The 24,323-nt window shown below is 38.1% G+C and overlaps 1 protein-coding gene across 1 annotated transcript in view; it reads right to left on the reverse strand.

Moving 5' to 3' along the window:
• The window catches only part of MACROD2 (mono-ADP ribosylhydrolase 2), a 1,932,176-nt gene that overhangs the window by 37,794 nt on the left and 1,870,059 nt on the right, over positions 1-24,323 (reverse strand). The window contains exons 15-16 of the mRNA XM_059406514.1: positions 18,053-18,127; positions 17,727-17,819 (exon numbers count right to left, since the gene is read on the reverse strand). Coding sequence (XP_059262497.1) covers positions 17,727-17,819; positions 18,053-18,127 — 168 coding nt within the window. The remainder of the gene's footprint in view (positions 1-17,726; positions 17,820-18,052; positions 18,128-24,323) is intronic.

Genomic DNA, 24,323 nt, shown 5'->3' on the forward strand with positions numbered 1-24,323 from the left:
TGCCAGAATTCAAATTTCTGTTTGTCCTCAATTTACTTCTCCTTGAGAATCTGGCTCCTTTGGGGATTTTGAGTTTCTTTATGGGATGGGCCTGGAGAAAATGAAACGGAGCAAGGTGGGGAGCGTTGTTTCTGTCTCCCGCTTTGTGATATGCTTGGATCCAATAGCAGTAGCTGAAAGAAGTTCCAGTCAATATAAAACCCCATCACAAAAAACATGAGTGAGGGAACGGCATTATGGTAAATCCAAAACTTTAAATCTCCAAGCTGAGGGATAGCTGTTTCCAGGCTCCTGGGTCCCTGTTTGGCCATTTCTATACAAATGTCAACCGTGAATGTGACAGTCGGGTTATATATGTTGTGGCATTTCTGCTTTGTGCCCAAGTGCCTAAAAATATTGTCTGTGGCAATGCAGAGATCCACCTCCATGAATGTTTTATTCCTTAGGTCTGCAGGCCCCTCCTGGCCGGGTTCAGGAGCTCTTTGCATTGGCCCCATCATTTCTGCCTGGGGACAGAACCCGCTGTGACAGATGCCAGCGGCTTCAGGGTGCTTTTCTTGACCAGCTGCATCCCTTTAATGAGGTCTCTGACTATCAAAGACATTGGCAGCTAAGGGAAAATTACCGGACTGCTGGCCCGGGAACATTTGGAGGATGAAAGTGGCTTGATGTCTCTCAGGGTGCCCTTATGGTCCCACGTCGTGCTTGTATAGACGAGGGCAGTAGATTAGCCCAGTAATTATAGGGCAGAGGTAACATTTGATCCAGTGTTCCTATAGTTCTTAGGTCTCTCTCTGTTCATCATAGAAATGTGAAGATTTTCTTTAGCTTGGAGTAGTGGCTTTTGCCTAGAAGAGCAACAATAACTAGAACAGTAACAATAACTAGAACATAGTAAACTATGCTCCTGGCATGGTTGCTAGAACTTAACATATTAAATCATAGGATCTTTATAAAAATCCTCTACCCTTCTCCCCATTTACAGACGGGGGAAGCAAGTCCAGGATAAATCGCTGGTCCGTGAACCATTAGAGAAGAGCCTGCTTGCAAGCTTGGAGAGTCTACAAGCTTCTGCACACTGACTGCTGGTAGTACTCCTCAGATCCTTCATCATCTCACACGGGGAGATGTCCAGATACAGACTTGCCAGGGCTTGAAGCAATTCCTTTTAGCCTTTAATTTGACAAATGAAGGTCTGGATCATTGTGTGCAATTCTGTATCCAGGTTTTGAGAGCAAAGCTGGCAAATTTAACTTGCTTAGAGCTATGCAGTCAACATGAGGGTTTCCAAACCTTGTGATATGGGGGTGCCTGGGTAGCTCAGTCAAGCATCTGCCTTTGGCTTAGGGTCCCATGATCTTCTAGGGTCCTGGGATCCAGTCCTGCATTAGGCTCCTTGCAGAGAGAAGTCTGCTTCTCCCTCTGCCTGCCGCTCCCCCTGTTTGTTCTCTCTCTCTCTCTGACAAATAAATAAGTGAAATCTTAAAAAAAAAAAAAAAGAAAGAAAGAAAAACTTGTGATATGAGGGGTATTTGGACCAAGTAAGGAATAAATTAAGGAACTAACAAGAAGATACCAAAGCTGGCTCTGCAAATGACCTTCAGCTACTTGACGGGCTCTTGCTGTAGGTGCTGGGCTCATTTCAGGGAAGAATGGGCATGGCTAAGTGGAAGCTATAGTGAAGTCAAGTTCATTTTTCAATACTCAGAATCACCCGTGGGTAAAGGAACTGCCATACAAGTTAGTGAGCTCCCCATCATGTATGTTTTGTAGCAGAGGCTACAGCATCTTCTGGGAAGGAATAATGCTTTTGCACATCACAGTTGGGAGCCAGACTGTGTGACCTTTAGGATTCATTTCCAACCCAGGATTTGCAGTAGGGGGACTTACCATTTCAGAAAGGAGCTAAGTTGAAATGCTGTAGACATTTCCTAGAGTCTCTTCATCTGTGAAGACCAAGCCTTTACAATAGCTCATGAGAGGAAGAGCAGGGTTAGACAAAAATACTGGGCCACAATTTGGACAACGGATGTCAGGTCTGCCTCTACCAGCTACATGAGGGACCCTGCTCAGCTACATTAACTCCTTAACTTCTAGAACTTCAAAGTGGAGGCAAACGGATGTCATCATTTTGGGAATTTTGGAAATAGTGATAACTGGCTCCAAGAGTTTTCTTATTAAGCATCAGTTGATTTGGAAAATGGGATGAACCAGAGATATCCTGCCCATGGCATGCTGGCTAATGGCAAAACTGCTGTAGAGGGAACTCCGTGGATTATTTCCGCACATTTTCTGGACATCAAGTTTGCTACGAGTCCTTGTGCCTCTGTCTCGTTATTAAGTGAAGGTCTTGCAAACAATTTCCTTTCCTTTTCTTTTTGTCTTACTCATTTTGCATGGGTACGACTAGTTTTGTGATCCAGAATTGTCCCCCTGCCAGAGATAGTCTAATTTCTTTGGGCCTGCTCTGTTCTAAGTAATGATAGTGCAGCTGTCCTGTAATTAATTGTTCATTCTTCTATGCAAAACTAACTTTATGAAAAGCATCTACAAAAGACCGAGTTCTTATTTGTCCTACCTACAGAAAACTTCCACCCAGCTTACAACTTTTTGTAAGTCAATGTGAACCTCCAATATTGTTTTGTATTTGGGACATAACAACATTAATTCTTAAGTTTGGGGACCGCTTTGCAAGTCTAGGCCTTGGCCGGAACACTGCTCAGAACACACTTCACACGTTTTAAAAGGAATTGTCCCTTAAATTGTGCTTCTACTGTCATCTAGTGTGGCATATATGTAACCATCTTCATCATAGGCACCGATCTATATCTTGTGCATCACTATTCAGAAAGAAAATGATTAACTCACTTGAGACCCCCTCCCCCCAAAAAGTCATTTTAATCAAGGGTTGGCATTGACTTCCTTTATCTGAAAAAGCTGGAAGTGGATTAACAAAGAATGATTCCCCTTTTACCCAAATCTGGGTAATGAGAAACTGACATGAGAACATACATACTTAATCATCCTACTACCCAACACCTGAGGCTTGGAGCCTCCCACTTGCGTGTTTGGGGAAAATACACATCACACAATTCAAGGGTGAGCCCGTGCCCCTCTCCTAACATCCCACCAACAATCTGTGCTTCACAGACTGAAGCGCTACTTCACTCCATTTCAATAAAGATAGAGCTTAATTTGGTCTCCAAAATTTGCTTTCTCCTAAGTGTGGGGGGAGAAAAGGGCTCAGGCTGCAGGATCAGCTCTTAGTACATCCATGTGGCTATTCAGAAAGAAAGGGGATTCACCACCACTCAGAGGCAGCGTGCAAATCCGTATTGCGGTTAATTAATTTAGCCTTCATATCAAATGCTTGGAACTACAAAGAAGGCTTACCAGTCCATTTTCAACAACCAGAGGATAAAAAAAGAAAAGAAAAGAAAAAGAAAAAAAAAGTGAATGAAAAGGCTAAGAGATTTAGCAAACAAACTGTTTGCCATTTGGGAGTAACTCAGAGTTACCCACCCCCCCCCCCAAAAAAAAACGCTCCTTGATTGAAATCAATTAAAGAGAACCAAACACTGACCTTGCTGAAGAGACCTTAAATATCCCACCTACCCAATAATGGTCCAAAACAGAGCTCCAAAGCCCTGGAGGCCTCATGAATATTCTGAGACTTTAAAATGCCAAAAGCTGGGAAGGGGAAGAAGAGAGAGATCTATGCTTCTAAATAATAGCAGCTCTCCTGTGGTTTGGCGTGGCTTTCCAGGATCCTCTTTTCAAGCTCTTTATTGAAATTGCTAGGGTGTTTTTTTTGCTGATCTCCCGTGAGGGCTCAAAAGCCTTAAGCTAATTACATTTGGCTGAGATAATGCTTGATGAGATGGGAAAAATATAAAGCTTTTGAAAGGGTGAAAAATCTCTAACCATCTGCTGGTGGTGTTACTAAAAGAACAATGGGGGAGAAGAGAGAGGGCAGCTAGCCAGAGTGGAAAGGTACAGGATTTCTTTAATTACTGGGTCAATGAGACTATTAGGGCTTGGAATGGCAGGCCCAGCAAGCTTAGAGGACTAAGCAACAGCAGTGCTTAGCAAGTCAGCGAAGCTGAACATCGACACCAAAACCAGGACACGTTTATAAGGGAGCAAACGGAATCGGGTCAGCTTGCTTTTGAGAATTCTTTCTAATTAGAAATCATAGGTAGTTGATGGGCAAGAGAGAAAGCTAGGCGCCTCACCTGGAATTAGGTTTCAGAGCAAGCTCTGGACATCTTTTCGGGTTATCTGTGGTACTCGAAGGCAGCTTCAGATGGAGCTCTGGCTAGCCCGTTTTTTCTGACCGCCTCAGCCAAGGACAGTTGTTTCTGTTATACTTGGCAATCCAGATGAACAGCCTGCGTTTGGCTTTCAAATCAATGCCCCAGGTGTTGATTCAATATGGCAAACAGCTTTTGTGCCTCGCTCTAGAAGCCCTGTTCAGTTTCTCCTTGTCTTTTTTTTTTTTTTTTTTTAAATAACCAATCCCCTCAAATTCAGCTGTGAAAATGTTAGCTTTTGGAAGACAAACAGATAGACAAAATCAGATAGGGGGCGGCTCAGCCAGAGTTTATTTTTACTTTGTGTGGGGTAGCTCCTGTAAGGTGCCCAGCAGTTAGGTCCCAAATCCTGTTGCTGTTGCTTTTTTCAGCCCTCGCGGAGGGAATGCCACTTGCTCTCACGTTACTCTGTCTTGCCTCTGGTCGAAGGATGGGTGAGACCACTAAGACGTTTTGTTTCCTGAGTTCTTTTCTTCTCATCCAAACCCGAAAAACACGTTTTTCAGGTACACAACGCAAAGGCATTCTCCCGATTCTCTTGGGAGTGGCCCGGGTCTGTTTCCGGATGTCCTCTTCTGCATCTTCCTAACTTAAGGTGCCCAGCCTCTGTGGCCCCTCCTCTACATTGCCTCCTAGCCCCGCCCCTGTGAGAGGGACTCAGAGCACCACTGCCGGTAGGGAGAGAGACTTACAAGGAGGAGCAGTCGCTGATCTCAGGCATGCTGGGGTTCAACTTGGGAAGAGGTTCCCATTCTTACCACAGGTACCCTAATGCCTGGCGTCCCTTTTTGTCCACGGTGATGTTAAAAGACCATCTCTTCCCTTGGTGCTTGATGGGGGTCAGCTGGTGTGGATAATAAGGGCTTTGCCAGTGGTTCTTGAAGTGTATGGCGGGGGCCAGCAGCATCAGCCTCACCTGGGAACTTGAAACATGCAAGCTCTCACCTGCCCTCTGGCCCCAAACCTAATGAATCAGGAACTTGAGATTTACAGCCCAGCATTGCTGTCTTTTAACTGAGGCATCCAGGTGATTTGGATCTACTGAAAAGTAGCATGATTTCTATCAGCTATCCAAGTATCTACATATCTGTCATTTTTGCCATGTTTAGCCATTCTACCCTCCAATGAAATTAAGGAACGGTCGAAGGGATTTTCAAAAAGAATGGTCTAAATATGGATGCTGACTTCTAGATGAGTGTTGTCATTCAAAGGATGGTCCCCAGACCGGCAGCATCACCATCTCTTCAGAGCCTGACAGTGTGGAATCCCAAGCCCACTGAGTTCTACCTTACCAGAATCTCTGGGGACGGGGTCCAGAAATCACAAATGCACTAATGTCTAAATCCACCTAAATTTGAGAGCCCCTGTGCTAGACTAAAATACCAACCATGTTTGTGGTCCATTTGGTCTTTAATTGTTAGAAGACTGTGAAGGTCAGAAAGTTCTCTCTTCCCATTTTGTGCTATTAGTCAGTCAGAGACAACCAGATGGGAAAGTTTGCTGGGCATGAATTATATTTCTCCTCCATTTCCAAAAAGTAGTGGCTGAATATTTACTTTGTTACTTCCCCCAGACTGGAACATAGAAACCAGCTTTTCCTCAACCTTCTATCCTTCTTCCTTATCTCCTGCCTTTACTTCTCTTTCCCTTCTCCTGTTCTTCATTTCCCTAATGCCTTGAAACCCTTTTCTTCTAATCTCCTGGAGATGCATAACCATTCCATTTCCACTTACTGTGGCCATGGTAATTAGATTTACCTGAATTAAATCTCCGTTGTGCAACCCAAGGAGACTGACATTAAAAAGGGATGGGTCATGATAATAAAAATGCTGCCTAATTTAGCATAGATTATAGAAGCAGGGAGAACTTCACGGTAATTCCCAACTGGAACATGGAAAGATATTGGAACCTCTCCTTTCTCTGGGGACCTATTAAGACAAGCCTGAATTTTCAACATGGTTTGAAAAGACCATGTTGAGAGGTAATGTATTCTTTTCCTATTGCTGTTGTAACAAATTACCATAGGCTTAGTTTCTTAACATAACACAAATTTATTTTCTTGCAGTTCCCAAGGCCAGAAGTCTGAAAAGGGCCTTGCGGGGCTACAACCAAGGTGTTGGCAGAATTACCTTTCTTCTGGATGCTCTAGGGAAGAATCCATTTCCTTACATATTTTAGGTTTTAGAGGCTGCTTGTGTTCCTTGTCCCAGGCTCTCCTTCATCCATCTTCATAACTACCCACAGAGTTTTCAGGCATGTGCTCACTCCCCGCTCTCTGTTTCTGTCTCACTCCCTGGGACTCTCCCTGTCTCTCTCAACCACGCCCACACACATTGTGTCTATATTTATCTTCTCTATTATCTTATTTCATTATATATAACTACTAGATTTTATGTAAGTTTTATTTTATCATGGCTATAATATTTTGGATTGTCTGTAATATCTTGCTAATGGGAAAAACGAGTTATGTAACACACTACGAAAAGACTATATTAATTTTGAAAAGCATTCCTTTATGTTGAAATATGTGCCCCAAACCTACCATATCATGAGCCATACCTCTCTTGATACCGAATATTATTATCTTATGAATTATGCTCCAAAGTATATGAAAATGAAGGACAGGTGAAGTAAATATCTTATGTATATTTGAAGAATAAATTGAATATGATGCATGGGAAAAAGAACATTCTCCTTTGAAATATGTCTTTAAAAATAAATATCTACTTTTTCCCCCTTTCATTCCTATCTCTGTAGCTTTTTTCTATCATTTTCAATTAAAATCCGAGACTAATAAACTATGACATCTCTAAAACATGAACAGACATACTTCCATGTCAAAAATGCAAGCTCTAACAATGAGAGGATATTTACTGGCTAGAAACATGGCTGACTCATCATGACATTTCCTTCGAAGATTCACAATGAAATAAAGAGATCGCGTACAATCAACCCAAACCCCTCACTTTGTTAAAATGCTTACCTCCCTTTTCCTTTTCTTTTTTTTTTTTAATCATTGCAGCAGATGTCATAAAATAAATGTAGTGAAACACTCAAGCAGCAAACTCCCTAATTGTTTCCATCCTGATTATAAAAACACATTGAAAGGTAAATCCTCACAGTGAAATAAATGAAAAAAATAATTAACATTCAAAGTACTCCTTATGCCACCTGCTCTTTACATACTGTGCTGAAATGAAGGCACCTGATGTATAACGAGTAATAAAAAGAAATTGGGTTTCCTTCTAAAACAGAAGAGTAGCACTTATATTTGAAATCCAAATCAGAATAAATATAACTTTTGTACAGTCTAATATCTAACATACATCACATATTATTTTGTGGCTATTTGTTATTTTTTTAAAAGATATTTTATGCAAATAGATGAGCTTCTATGGTCTTTGAAAGCAGATACTTCAACCATTACCTGAGTTTGAGGTTATATGTTAAAATCTGGGCTGACAATATTTTGGTCTTTACAACAAAATGTGTAAATGAATATATTTACACATTCATATTATTACGATCCCTAAATATGCATCCCACTCACTTTATAGATTAGACCTGCATTTTTGTTAGTTCTGTCACCTAATGGTCTTTCTGTAAAAATGGTTATGATTAGTCCATAATGGTTATGATTAGTTCAAGGTCTCACTTGTAGTATACTCAGAGAAAGCAAAGACCAGTTCATTGGTAGATAGGTGCAATCTCCTTTCTTTCTTTCTTTCTTTTTTGGAACATATGTTAATTTTTTAAAAGATTGTATTTATTTTTTGGGGGAAGGAGCAGAAGGAGAGAGAGAAGCAGACACTGTGCTGAGTGCAGAGCCCTCTAGGGGACTGAGATCCTGAGATCATGACCTGAGCTGTAATCAAGAGTCAGAGCCTCAAATGACTGAGCCACCCAAGCGCCCTGGAATCTGCTTTTATTTTTTAATTTTTAAAAGATTTTATTTATTTATTTGACAGAGAGAGAGAGAAAACAAGCAGTGGGTAGTGAGAGAGGGAGAAGCAGGGAGCCCGATCCCAGGCTGGGGCTTGATCCCAGGACCCTGGGATCGAGCCCTGCATAGGGCTCTCTGCTCTGCAGAGAGCCTGCTTCCTCCTCTCTCTGCCTGACTCCCTGCCTGCTTGTGATCTCTCTCTGTCAAATAAATAAATAAAATCTTTAAAAAAAAATTGTGAGAAAAAATGCATTTATAGGGAACTTAAATTTTTATTCTAAGGATGAAAGAGCCAAGGCTTTGGAGTATACCTTTTCCCCATCCAAAGTATGAAATGTTTGGGGTCCAAGCTACAGTTTGTGGTTATCTCTAATGGATGCTGACATCAACATCAGAGGGAGCCATTTCCTTCCAATTCCCCAGTTTGGGGAGGGGTGTGGACAGCAAACTCTGTGCCTAAAGTTGGGCAAAGCATTATGGGAATACACCTGTGTTGGCAAGGTTAATGAAACATACATGCATATATGTCCTTGTGTATTGATAACTACTGCATAACTTAGGAATTCCTGCATGAGCATGAGTGGTTTCACATTCCAGCTAATTTGGGCTATATTAGATGCTATAGATGGGGGTCTACAAAATTTTTTTTTTCTGTAAAGGGCCAGATACTAAATGTTTCAGACTTTGCATGTTTTAATATAATTTTATTTGTGGACACTGAAATTTGAATTTAAAAGAATTTTCATGCCTCACAAATTCTTCTTTTTCTCAACCACTTAAAAGTGTAAAAAACATTTTTTAGCTCGCAAATCATACAAAAAGAGGCAACATGCCAGATTTGGCTGATGGGTTGTAGTTTGCTAGAGGCCCCCAGATCACTCCTCATAGATTGTTTCATCATTCCAAGAGACATGAAGACACCTACATCTCTCTCTAAAGAGGAAACTAAGGCTTCAGGAAGCTTAAGCAGCTTACTTGTGGTTCAAGCTAGTCAGTGTTTCATGTTATATAGAAGTAAAACATATAATACATAGTAATAATATATATAATCAGCATATATGAACACATAAAATAAGCAGAATATACCTAATAAAAATTCATGTATACTTATAACCAAAATACATAATATACAATTTGCTTACTTTTATATAACAACTCATATATTTTTTAAAATTATTCCATATGCATCCTATATCAAAGGCCAATAGAGTACAATAAATATAATACATATATGGTCTTTATTGACTATATCTATATAAATATTAATTGCTTAATAAGTATTTGTTGAATGAATGGAACAATTTATCACTTTCAGTTATATGATATGCAGTAGGAAACAGTGTACCAATGTGCTGGCAAGGATCCTACTGCTAAGTAGACTTATGAGTTAGTGGGAAAAACTAATTTCACTTAATTGTATCACCAGTAATTAAGTTTTCCTTACCTAGGCACAGTGTTGTTTGCAAGGGAAAATAAATACATTTCATAATACTAAGGTGCATTGTTTTGTATCTTAACATCTATGAAATAGAGAATTGTAAAATTTTTGTTGGCCAGGACTTTGCAATGAAACTGACCGATCCTATACAGACCTTAACATCAAAAACAAAAGTATCAAAACTTGCAGGATGGGTTTCAACAGCTGAGATGAAAATTCTTGGAAACAGGAATGAAGTAGGGAAGGGGTTGAGAAGGTGGTGAATCCAAAGTGTTTAGGAACTGTCTCTAAGTAGCAAAAAAGTAAGGTAGTTCTACCTTAATAATACGACACAGTGCCTTTTACTTTCTTTGTGGGTTCTCCTGAAGTCTGAACAATCAGAGTGCTCAGGTCATGATCCTGGAGTCCCAAAATCGAGTTCCGCAACTCAGCAGGGAGTCTGCTTCTTCCTCTGACCCTCCCCACTCTCATGCTCTCTCTCTCTCATTCTCTCTCTAATAAATAAATAAAATCTAAAAAAAAAAAGTGATTCATAAGTAGACTCTGAATATGACAAAGTTTTAGCAATATCTCAACTAATTTGTTTAATACATTTCTGTTTTTGTATTCTCCAATTATGATAAAATCCTATGTCTAGTGATTTTAATAGTTATAAAATAATTATAAATTATTTCTTGATAGTTACAAAATGTCTAAATGATAAGAAATCTTGTCTAAATGTCTAAATGATAAAGCATCTTACTTTAATTGGCAAGATTTTTAAAAAAAAATTCCTTAACGATATATAAAATAATGGCACGTCTTACAGGTGTGGCATCTTAGAAGTATACATACATCCACACTATTTATCCATTTATAGTACATGTAAAATAGTAGCCTTTGGGGCAAAATGATAGCAAGTAAGTGACAATCTCAGAGATGTAATTAAAGGTTGCTGCCCCACCCCAATCCTGCCGTGGTATTTTATCATTCTCTGTGAAAACCATTAGATGACCAACATTGATGGATTCAGTGAAATGGACAAAAAGGGTAAAAATAGCAGCTTTATCTTCTGTGTATTGCCAAGAAAAATTGTCCAAGGCTTGGCAGTGGGCAACAGAGATCTGTGGGTGTCCCTTCTCTGGAGGGATGGGTGTCTGTCTGGCACACTCTCTGAAATTATCTGATTTCATAGGGTGTTACTCTTTGGGATGAACTTTCTATCAACTAGACTATTTTATACATCTGTAGAGATAGAAGTTAAACTTGTAGAAAACTTGTGGCAATGAAAATGAGACTTGTTGGCAGCCATTTAAATGCATTTGGTTTGGTGGAGAAGAAGGAATATATTTTATTGCCCTATATAATGCTAACTAGTCTTTCAAATTTCAGTACCCCTGAATGTTATGTGTGCATGTGTCTATGCGAGTCTATATTCACAGTCCTGATTTTATGTGAGTTATGGAGAGATATACATCTAAAATTCTCCTTTGAATCAAGTTTATATCTCACTAGTTCCCTCATTAATTAATGATTTAGAGAAAATCTTTTACATGTATTCATTTTATGTTTGTATGAGAGTCATGATTTTATCGTTCTGAAAATTACAATTTAACATTATTTACTAATATCTTGGAGAAGAAAGCAAACATAATGAGCATGTCACCCAATGTTAACAGTTTACTATCTTTAGAGGAGACTAATTGTCTGGAATATTTAAGGATAGTGGCAAAATAATATATGCTCGGATGCAGGTAAAAATCTTTTCATTAGATGTGATGAGAATTAAGATATGTCGTGCACGGAGAGTTCCAGGACTGTAATGCAGCAGAGAGGACCAAAAAGTTTTGTGCCTGGAGACAGAATTCTGCTTAAGGGAGAGGTCTGTTTCATCTTTGCAAATTACTCTGATAGCCACATTGCCATACACCTCGAGGCAAGACCAGACAACCTAGGCAGGGTACAAAGTCAAATTGTAAATGAAACCGGAGAGTTACAGAGGGGAGAAAATTAAAAAAAAAAGACAAAGTGGATCCAGGAACAAAGTTGGATGCTGGAGATTTATTAGAAGAGATGGTCTCTGAAAATTCCCCAGATAGGGATGGGCTAATAACAACAAGTTTTGATCTTAATGTTCACTGAAGTCTGCACATATCCTTAAGTTTCTAGGACTTCCCCTGTACCCTTATATGTAAAATGGAGGTTCAGTGTCAATTTTTCAAAATCTTAAAAGTTGATCCCAGGGCACCTGGGTGGCTCAGATGATTAAGCATCTGCTTTCAGCTGAGGTCATGATCCCAGGGGCCTGGGATTGAACCCAGGTTCCCTGCTCAATGGGGAGCCTGCTTCTCCCTCTCCCTCTGCCATTCCCTCTGCTTGTGCTCTCTGGCTACCTCTGTCAAATAAATAAATAAAAGCTCAAAAAAAAGAGAAAAAGAAAAAAAAAAGATAAACTGATCCAAGCAAGCAAGAGGATCTGGCCAAAAGGCCAAATTTGGGCCAATAATATTGTAATATTATTATTATTCAAGAGGTATGATATATACTTTTTGAGTCAACACTAAATCTAAATTTACACACATGCATACAGAAATACAAGATGGAAAGCAAAATTTTTATTGTAGGCATGAATATACTATTCATTCTTCTTTGTTTTTTAACTTTAAAATTATCGGTCAGGTACATTTTTATTTGAAGTAGAAACATGAAGAAGATTAGCATTCCAAAAATGAATTTTAAAAAGCCATGTCAATGTAAATATAAAAATTATAATTTTAGGGGTGCCTGGGTGGCTCAGTCATTAAGCGTCTGCCTTTGGCTCAGGTCATGATCCCAGGGTCCTGGAATCAAACACTGAGTGGGTCTCCCTGCTCAGGAGGAAGTCTGCTTCTCCCTTTCCCACTCCCCCTGCTTGTATTCCCTCTCTCACTGTATCTCTCTCTATCAAATAAATAAAATCTTTAAAAAATTGTAATTTTACTTGTTATACAGTGTAATTTGAATGAACTGGTTCTATATGTATATTGCCTACATACAGATATGCAGAAAACCCAAGTAATTTAAGGTTATAATTTTTATATTCAATGTATTCAACCAATGTAAAGAATTTCATTAAACATTTAAAAATAGTCATAAAACCTTAGCAGTCATAAAACCTTAGGAATATAATTCATAACCTTATGAATTATATGAATTCATATAATTCATAAATTATATGAATTTATCTTATATTCTAAAACCAAATTTGGGTTGACAAATTTCAGCTATACCACACTATTAGGACAGAAGACCAGTAACAGAAGAAACTATCTAAACACGAAACAGCTACCATCCCAACTAAACTATAATGCCTTTAATGTGAAAAACATAGCATTATGAAAGTCAACTTCATTTGGAAAGAAGAGATAAAAAGACTTTGAAAATAGAAAATTCCAGAAGTTAATTGCTCTAGGTGCAAGTTTGTATAATTTGTATGAATCAAAAAAATATGTCTGCACTATGAATCCCTACGGAGTAAAGACCACACACGGGCTGAGGAGGAAAGCCTGTGTGTTGTAGCATCCGTGGTGTCGAGGCTACTTTTCAAGTAGAAAAGGGCTCTGTTAGTGATGTAAGAATCCCATCAATAGTGGAAAGTACCAAGGCTGTGTAGAGGTGCTTCGTAAACAAAATTAATCCCTATTGGATTTGACAGGTAGGAGCAGAAGAGAAAGTGGTTCACGGACTATGTGATCACCGAAAGATGAAACAGTGGCCAGAGAAGCCATGAGAAAGGATGCTTCCCACTTGGATAAGAAAGATGGTCTTGGATAAGAAAGATGGTTTTGAGGAGAATTTGGGTATAAATCTACTTGGAGCCAAAAAGTGTTGTTTCCCCATTGAAAGACTCTTCAGGGAATAATCAGAGTGATCCAATTACTGGCTGAGTCCTGAAATAGAATGTGGTTGATTTGGCTGATCTTTTTGTCTGGTCTAGGGCATCTCTGCATTTTTATCAATAGAACGCAGGAAGTGAAATTGAGGAAAACCTATAATTTCAGCTTTCTCAGGATATTGATGACCAATGGCTCCCATGTCACCTCCCCTAGTTTTATCAAGAATGCAGTTCTGTGGCTTTCTAAGAATATTTGTGAAATTGCATTATTGAGTTCGTGCCTCTCATTGTACAAGCCCCGAAATTGGGATTCCTAGAAGGTAAAGAATTGCCAGCAACCACACAGCCAGAGCCAGAAGCCATGGACCTGCATAGGCTTGGTTCCACAGCCCTGTTTCTCAGAGGCCAAAACACTAGCTTTGCAACATGATAATTTATACTTATTGCGGCCTTTTAGTTCACTTTTTACTTGTATGCCTGTCTATATCCATCTTTTCCCAAGAAAGACTTGACCATAATATAGACTTTAAGCTTCCAGTTAACATTTTGGTCAAACTGAGATAAATAAAGAATTACTATTTCATATTATACTTATTTATTGTTACAAGCAAAATAATTGGGATGCATGCCTTCAATGCAACACTTAAACACAAGAAAAATAATTGGGATGTATGCCTTCTATGCAACACTTGAAGAAACACAGGAAAAATAATTGGGATGTAAGCCTTCCATGTAACACTTGAAGAAAATGTCCAGTATATTCCTAATAAGTCATATATGAAAATCATGTGATGTAATAATGACATAATTTTACCATAGTTCAGATTTTATGTCAACTATTTCTAAATTCAACTAGAAATAAAAATCTTCAGAGAAACGTTTTAATACTGGCTTTCTCTTTTATGCTAAAACAGGAGATCGTGTTTCCAGGAGATCTTCTATAACATTACTTTCCTATTAGGTTATCAGCCTAAATGGTGCTATTTTACTGGATTTCATATGTGCCACAGATCCTGCTGGGAAAGCATAAAACTGGACTCATTTAGGAAGAGGCAATGTAGCTCTATGAGAAAAGCTGCCATATGTGAAACCTCACTTTATGCCTGTTGAAATTTTTGTATTTCAGATCTCCCAGGGATATGTCCATTGTGCTATTGTATAATTTTATCAGCATGAACTTCTGCTGAATATTTTCTCTTCTTTTCAAAACCCATATTTTGGTAGAGCTAACTTTGAAACTTAATGTTGTAACATCTGTGCCCATACACCTGGGAGCCATAGAAGATGTATCCTGAAGATTATCTACATTTTCTAATCTTATAGAACGATACAAAATGAGAGAAAAAGGTTATACTTTTTTTTTTTTTTCCTGGGCTGAGATTTTTTGAAAGCAATCACTTTCTGTCTCCTTGGATTCTCAAAATAAGAGAGAATCAGTATTTCTAAAGCTATAGAGAATATCCCTACAAATGTAATAGAATATTCATTTGTTTTTGTTTGCAGGTAAGAGTAATTTTTAAGATGTTTGTGCAACTTTCCATTAAGAGACACTGAATATACACAAAACCTGGAGCTATATTCTCAAAATGTTTTCAAACAAGATTCTAATAACTCCATGAGTCTAAAGAAAGCAAGAAAGCAAACAAAACAAACAAACAAACAAAAAAAGTTTGATTTATTTAGTACTTTTATTCCTTTTATTCCATGGCTCTGCCAATAGATCAATGGCATCTTCTTTTAAAAATAGGAATTATGGCTGGATCAGCACTTCCCAAATAGAAGACTGACATCTTGACAGAGAAAAGGGAGTTTCTGAAGAGAGAAGGATACCTCCCACTTCACATTTCATTAATTGCTCTGTCTTTATAGACAAGAACATACATATAGAAACCACCAGCAGGAGATGGTGCTGGAGAAGAAATGTGTAGAACAATGTTTGTTGTCGTTGTTGAAGGAAAAGGTGGAAAATGTGCAGTTTTGATGGATTCAACATGGCGAGGAAGGACCACAAAGGGATTTGAGCAACTCCACATGTGGATATTCTCTTGACTTGGTTGTCAATTTATCAAAACATGAGGGATATGAAACACCAAGTGCTTTCTATGCGGCAGGTACTGTGACTTCTGTGCATGTGCCAACTCATGAAAGTTTCTCCACAACGGTATGTGAAAGGTAATTTTGTCATCACCATCTTACAGAGGAGGAAACTGAGGCATCGGAAGTTGAAAGAACTTGCCCCAAACCGCGCAGTGTGTCAATGCGGGGCAGAGCTACTCCACAGTGTCCTGAATCTATGTCACCCCACTCTCCTTCTGCAACTTCCCTTATGTGTCACAAGCTAGCTATTCATGCTTATTTTGAAGCAAAGAATAAGATGATAAGGGGATGTGTTTTGAGTTATTTCAAATTTAAACAGGAATAGGCAAGGTAGTGCCAAGTGAAGTATTTGCCAGAAAGAAGGGGAGGGAAAATTTTGTTAATTCAGAGCCAGAGGCATTATTACTCTCCCGCCATGAAAAGTCACATTTCAAAAAAGAAATCTGACTTCAAAGTTGCTACAAGTAAGTATCCGACTTTGACTTCACTTCTTTCTCATGTGTCATTCTGCCATGTGCTACAGAGGACGGGCATCCTTGCAAGGGAGAGGGAAGCGAGTATTTAATTCCTCAGTAATTAGAGGAGGGCTAGATTCTGGAGAACCACTGGAAGAAAGGACACGTGACAGTGAGTGCAGAATGCCAGCTCTTCAAACCTAGGTCAAGTTAAAAAGAAGAAAATTGACCCACTTTTTGATGTTTCTTGTTTGCATGTCTTGAGGCACAATATACAAAGTAAATAATTTCTGCTATAGAGAAAATAAACAGGCAGGCAAAACATTGTGCGTTTTACATGATAGAAGTACAACTGAAGAGAACAATGCTGTGTATCTGTTTCTGAAGTCAGGGTTCTATTAATTCCCTGTTCCATCATCAGACATAAAATGCCCCACACATGCCATTTACTTGACCAGCTGGGAACATGGTGTCATGAACCTGAACTAGGATTTGCAGGGAAATAGAGAAAAAGTTATTAGAGACATAGAAAAGGAAGAATATTGTGTTCTAAATGCAATGGAAATTTTAAAAAAATATGTTGAAATCACTAACATGGCTTAGTAATTAAACTGTGTCAATGCTCTGGCCAAGAAGAGTTCATAATTTGGAAGCTGTAGTTACTATTGACCTGATTTCACTATTGAGATCATGTCTGCATTTTAATTTGGAAACAAAATTGATCACTGTGTTTTATAAACAAGGCCTGTCAAGCTATTACTTTGCAACTGCTTTGCAAACACTTATTTATTTAAGAGCTGCATGATTTATGATATAGGGTACCAGACAAATGATTTTATTTATTTCATGTGTGAAATATATTTCATATATTCATCTTTCATATGTTCTTTTAAGAGATTGCTTTATATTTTTAAATGGAACTCATCAAGTTCTTCAATAAATACCAAATTTCTTTGATAATAGTTTTTTAATACAGGTATTCTAAAAGGATGCCTGTCTTTACTCCGATATATTGGCATGATGCCCCAAATACTGCTTTAAAATTTACAAAGTGTTCATTCCTCCTATGTCTTCAGAAATCATTATAAAGCTCACTTGTGTTTTTAACAGTATTTAATATTTCTGCATCCTAATATTAGTGAACAAAGCATGTAATTTAGACGGTTCATATAATGTTTATATTTTACATAAATTGCTTCCTTAATCACTATCAGATGAAGGACAACAGAAGGAAGTCAAAACAGAAAGGCTTATCTTTGTGTTTTAAAGCCATCTCAGACTTTCTAAGATTCTTATCCATCTAGACCCATCTAGTCCATAATTTTGATTCTGTATAGGCTTTCTCAATACAATAATTTTTGTATTTCATGAGCTTTTAAATTAAATTGAAACAAATAATAATAAAAACAACTTCAAACTACTTGAAAGGGCAAAAAAAACGTTACAAGCCTCTTCTTTTGCTACTCCTAGATTTTGTTCTATGCTCACAAGTAGGTTCAGGATGAAAGACATGCTCATTTTCCCCTATACAGTCTGCCCTTGCGGGAGGGTAACTGATGGTTGCATTCTAGGCAGGAGTCCAAAGGAACTCTTCATTCTTGATGGGTCAATTTAAGAGCGGACCTACCTTTTTCACCTTCTTTGTCTTCTTGGTCATCTGCTAGAGGGATCACTTCCAGTTGCTCCACGGTCGTGGCATCTTCCTGGTTTGGTGAAAGCTCTAAAATGAAGGAGACAGAAGGAGACTCAGGGTGTTTTCATCAGAATCATTGAGAAAACACAGTGACCCCCTCCAAGTTTTGAGAGGCACACAGAGCAGAACACTATTGCCATACTCTGGTAATCACTGCCTAAAACATACACGCACACTCCTCACAAACAGCAGAATAGAGAGAAGTCATGGTTCATAGTTTCATCTCATTCTCAGATAACAAGGCATTCTGGTTTCAATACCTTCTGTTTCCATATATGAGCTCTGGGACTCTGCCTCAATTTTTATTTCATTCTTCGCTGAATCATGTTCTTGTCCTGTTAACAACAGTGATTGAAAAATAAAAGAAATGAGAAATGCACAACTATAGGTTTGTCCTTGGTTTGAGAAAGTAAAACATTCAGAAGCCGTGTTTCCATCATGCATGGAGAGGCAGAGAACAGTTTCCAACGAAAGTGGGCAATTTTGCAAATCATCAAATTTATATCAGTTATTTTCTGAGAAATAGCCAGGTAATCAGGCAAAAACCTCTTCTTTGAACCAATTGGTGTAATTGCTGTTTAGCTTATCAATGCATTGAATGTTGACAGACACAATTTGGAAGTTTTGAAATTTTGAATAATCTCTGGATTGTGTGGGTTATCTATGTTTAATTTCCCTTTAAGATGTATAAATTTCCTGTACTGAGGATTCCTAGAAAACCAAAACACTGGTGTTCTTATTCTCCCATTAAAAGAGCATGAACAACTTAAGTAATGTGAGCGTGCGGGGATTGGGTCACCTAACAGCTCAAACCATTCTGTGAAGACACCTACTAAATATAGCAAAGGTCAGGAGAGAATTCAGCCAACTCTTGATTACTCCAAGGCTGATTATCTAGTAATGGTTTCTCTTCCACACCCCCTGGCTTCTCCTCCTCCCTTCCCCTATAGAGTTTTGAATATTTAAGTGCTCATTAAGAGAGAAAATTGAAATCTGTCCATTTGCCTCATTTTAATGAAAGGTTTTATGCTGAGAATATACTTTTTTTTTTTAAATGCTGAGAATATTTAACTATTGAATTAAAAAAATCCAGAGCTAGAGTTGGTTATTGGCATGAAGGGGATACAGAGGGACTTAGACTCTGCTGGGTACGTTCCTGCAATAGACTGTATTATTTTTTCAACTGGTCCCTACTTCTTTCTGTAAGAGGATTCAACACCATGTCTGTGACCATGTGACCTGCAGTGGCCCCTGTGGGACAGGCGTTTATTCCCACCTCACTGACATCAGACCTATGAGTGTGACCTGGTCTACAAAATGGCACAGCAACACACATGACATGTACTACATTTGAGTGGAAGCTTCAGGATCCTTTGCATGCTTCCTCCAACTTTTTTGCTCCTAAGAGAATGTGCCCCTTCAGTCTACATCCGGGGATGAAAGCACGTGGAGCAGAACCCAGTGGAAACACAACATGCCTTTGTGGTTATAAGCCAGTGGGACTTTTAGGATTATCTGTTACTCCAGCAAAGCTAACTGCTACAACCCTTTATCTTTACAGTTTCCTCCTTTATGCAACTATTCTTAAGCTGCCCACTCTATGGCTTCCCCTTTGTTCATGCTCTGCTAGCATGAACCCCCCCCCCCAAAAAAAAGTTTTTTGACATCATTCCTCTTGAGCTCAATTTTAATCAAAAGAACCTAATAAAATAATTATAATGGAGGCATATTTATCTGTCTGATCATTGAAGCTAAATTTATCAAGCTGTCTTTGATGACTTTCTGTCATCACTCCTAAAATTCAGTGAAATGCTGTGTCTTGATGATTCTGCAAAATGTTCCTCTTTTCCCACTTTTCATTTTTCCTTCCCTTTTCCTCATTTAAGGATCTATTGTCTATCTCTTGGATCTGTCATTTGCTAGCTGAAATACCTTTTAAAACATGAGCTTGATCAAGATGTTTTTCCTGGTGATAAACCCCATTCACCTCCATTGCACTCCAGTGCTACTTAAACTATGGTCTGTGGGTAAGAAACACTGGAATTTTAAAAATATAGAAGTTCAGGCCTCATCTCAGATATAGAGTCAGATTCTGCATTTTAACAAGATTTCTAGCTGATCTGTATGTGCATTAAAGCTTGAGAAGCACTGGCCTTGGACATACGTGTATCTGCAAATTATTTATCCTATGAAAAATGCCAGACTTGGCCCAGACAGTTCACGTAGATTATCTTTAATTACATTAGCCCTGAAAGTAAGTATTGTGCTTCCCATTCTGGTTTCAAAATTTTCAACTACAAATTCTTTCTTCCTTTTTGTTTTGCTTGGAAATATCCTTATTTTACCTTTTAATTTTTAAACTGAAGTACACATTGCTTATAGTAAAACACCCAAGTCATATATAACTTGAAGACTTTTCACATACACATACATGTATCAACTTGGGCACTTACCACCCAGAACAAGAACATTTCTAGCACCAGTGGCTCTGTCTGTTTGTACCAGTGGACACCCCGCAACAGGTAAAAGGCAATAGTTTTGTCTGTTTTTGAAACTCACAAAAATAGATTTCACTATATACACTCTTTTAGCTTGACTTTCCACATATTCTCTGTGAGATTAATCCCATTTGTTGTATATGTCCTTGTTTATTCTTTTTCATGGATGTATACTCTTCCACCATCCAAATATATTATGTTTTCATATGGGGCTAAACATATTTTATGTTTTCAGTTTGGGGCTATTATAAAGGACACTGCTAAAAAAAAATTCATGTGCGTTGTCTTCTGGTGGATATACGTATTCATGTCACATGGGTATAAACTCAGGAGTGATACTGCTAAGTAATAGGCAACACATACGTTTGGCTTTACTAAATCCTGAAAAACAGCATTTGGAAGAGTGTGTTCCACTTTATAATCCCACTAGAAATGTATGAGAATTTCACGTGTGCCCTTTATCCTTTAGACAATGTCATGATATTACTAGTCACAAAATTCTCCAATATGGAAAAGAAAGTTGTGCGAAATCTTTTCCCCAAGAACCCACTTGTTCACCTTTAAGTACCATATAAAGTGATAAAACCACACTATTGGTCACTTATTCCACACCGTAATACATGCTTCTAAATGGCAGATACGCCAGGTGCTGGGAATAGATCTTAAATGAAACAGACACAATACTTGTCCTCAAAATGCATAACTGCAAGGAAAAAGGCACTAAATGTGCATAAAGTTCTTCTAGTAAGATGTGAAACAGAGTTCCAAATTTGTGAAAAAACTCATTTTTAGCAGATTTTTAGATCACAGGAAACTAAGAGGGATAACAAGTATATTGGACAACAAATTCCACACTGAATCACTCTTAGATTAAGTGAAACAAGAAGAATTTTGACAAGGATAAATGTCAAATTCTAAAATCAAGTTTATAAATTCAACTTCAAGGAATGAGATGGGAGGAAATCAATCCTATCTCGATAAAACCAGAACTACAGATTTTGTGTTCCACATTTACCCTAGATAAATACTGGATCCAGAATGACTGGATGGAGAGAAGGATTATAGCACATGGAGAGTGAAGGGGAGGGTGCCTGGGTGGCCCAGTCAGTTAAGCATCTGCCTTTAGCTCAGGTCATGATCCCAGGGTCCTGGGATTGAGTTCTGCATTGGGTTCCTTGCTTAGTGGGGAGCCTGCTTTCTCCCTCTGCCTGCTTTTCTCTTTATCTGCTGCTCCCTCTGCTTGTGTGTGTGTTTTTTCTCTCTCTCTCTGAAAAATAAATAAAATCTTAAAAAGGAAGAAAGAAAGAGAGAAAGAAAGAAAGAAAGAAAGAAAGAAAGAAAGAAAGATAGAAAGAAAGAAAGAAAAAGAAGGGATTTTTTTCATTTATTTCCTGGCAAACATCTTGCGTGGATAGCTATTTCTAGCTATCCAAACATACAGGAGACTTAAAAATGAAACAATAAAAGAGGGGAATTATAGAAAGGGAAAATATTTTCATAGAAAATATATTCAGAAAAACAAAAAACAGTATTTTTGTGTTTGCAATGAACTCTAACAACTGATGAATAAGGAAACAAAAAGATGGATTAAATGAGAAGGAAATTATCTAAGACAAGCAGAAAACTTCTACAAGCCTAAAAACACAATGACATCATGAACATCAGCAAAGGGTGTCATAAAAGAGAATGAACACTATTCATAAATTAATGTTTTAGAAATCAAACTTTTGAATTAAAATTCACAAAGAGGGCAAAAGTTAGGGAGAAATGAAACATGAAAAGATGACAGATAAAGAGTACAGAAAATAGCAATAGAATTTCTAATGTGAGGATTAGAGGAAGTCTAAGCAACTGTATTTTTTTTGTGGTAGCAACCATTAAAAACATATTATGAGGTTTTCAAAGATTGTAGAACAGAGTATGATTTCATTTTTTGAAATTATATACTCATATGCATTTTATATTTTACAACAAATACATATTATGTAATCTAATAATTATAATGAAAATTCAAAAAATAGAGAAAACTGCTTTCAGTGATATCATAGAAGAAAAATGTATAACTAAAATTTATAACTAAAATTTATAACTAAAAGGTGTTTGTGTCTAGCTAAATCTAGTTACTTTTGCTGGATGTCTATTTTACGTGAACTCTAAAAAACACCTGAGAAAGTCAGCTGTTGTACTAGTAGCTCTTTCTTCTTGAATGTTCCTCTTTTTTGTCTTTCGGCCAAATCACCTGCTTTTCCATTCTGTGTTCCAACCTACTCACCATTTTCTAAACACATCACTTTACTTCTTGATTTGTGTCCATTTCACACATGTTTTCACTGGTTGAAATACCCCTATGTCCCCCCTTCCTATCTGGTAAAATTCTCCTCATCTTTCAAAACTAAGTCATCAATTTTACCTTTCTTTGTAACATTTTCTGAATCACTGGACCGGATCAATCATTTTCGTTTTGCTTATTGAGTTCTTTTGCTCATTTATTTATTTATTATTCATCTTATTACACTGTATTATAGTTGTATCTGTTTGTTTCTCTTACCAGGTAATGAGCATTATGAACATAAAAACTATGCTTTATTCATATTTCTCCTCCCAGCACTTACTAATAAGGAGTGATCAATAAATGTCTATTTAATTTGCTGTCCATTATAGTACTGATCAATGTCTGCAAATAGTGATTAGGGACCAGAACTTACTTTCTACTGCATCCTTTAGAAACAAGGTAAGTGCCTTAGGCTGCTAAGCACTCTGTATACTACATTTATTGCAAAGAACCCCTAAAGAAGAACTTGAAGTATTAGGCTTCAAGTTCATTATCTCTTTATTTTTAAGGCTGTAGAACTAGATAATATCTTAGATTCCCTCTGTCTTTGGCATTATATGAGGATCTGTCTCCTGGTGAAGTTTCTAGTCACCACCAATGTTTGTTTATTGGGTGCATGACATTGAGACAGGACAATAACTGTTTGAGTGAGCCTCATTCTCTACCACTGTTGAGATAGGGACCAGACCATGACACCTATTCCTAGGTCCCTACTCAGACTCTTGACTTGTCATTTGCAATTGGGCTTTCTCTGCACAATGAAGGCAAAGAGTAGAGCATTCAGAGATCAGAAGCAGCCACTCTGTTTTCTTGCGTGTCCCCAGTCCCAGTGACCCATTTGATTAATCTTCAGAGGAATTCAATTACGGGTAGGACCTGAGGCCCCTGCTGATAAGGGGGGACTCCGTGAGGTGGCAGCCTAAAGCTCTTGATGAATACTAGGGATTTTCTCTTTGACTAGGAAAGCCTGGTACTTCACTTTGAGGATGAGAGTCCATTGCAAAGTTCTTGTGGAGTATTTCTCCCCTCTTGCCTTTTCACTTATCCCCATTCTTGATCTGTTTCAACCGATGTGCTTTACATATTTTGACAATCTTTTCTTGAAACAGAAATATATATATTTTCTTCTTTCTAATTTTTTCTGAAATAAAGTCAGTAAAAAGTGGGGGAAGGAAATGAGGTGCACCGCTTTGAAATCCAAGAATCATCATATTTGCTTATTCCTGAGCCAAGCCAGGACTGGGCATATTAAACAAAGAGGAGGTACTTGTGTGAGTTCCTTGCCCTGCACCCAAGCCTGCTGTGTGTTAATGACGACTCCAGGGGTCTCCAGCCCTTCTTCCTTTCTCTGCAGTGCACTCAGCCATTCCACATTCTGTCTTGCTTTCTTGACCCCATGGGGGCAAGCTTTATGTTTGCCTCTCCACATTCAGTCTAGTTGAATTCCACCCACTGTCCTCTGCTCTAATCCCTCCTGGCAGAGGAAACAAAGGAACATAAAGGGTCCCACAGTTTATATATATATTTTTATACAGTGAACTCAATCATCCATGCTAATGGGAGGGGACTATTAGAACAGATAATCCAAAAATCTATTCACTTTTCTTTTAGAAATAGATCATGTGATTATTTCTTGGAGCCCTGGTAATTAAGTTTGGCTCAAGCTAATGCTTTAAATAATTTGCATAAAAATTGGTCTGG

This window comes from Mustela nigripes, chromosome 7 (genome assembly GCF_022355385.1).
Source record: "Mustela nigripes isolate SB6536 chromosome 7, MUSNIG.SB6536, whole genome shotgun sequence".
In the NCBI taxonomy this organism is placed as follows: Eukaryota; Metazoa; Chordata; class Mammalia; order Carnivora; family Mustelidae; genus Mustela; species Mustela nigripes.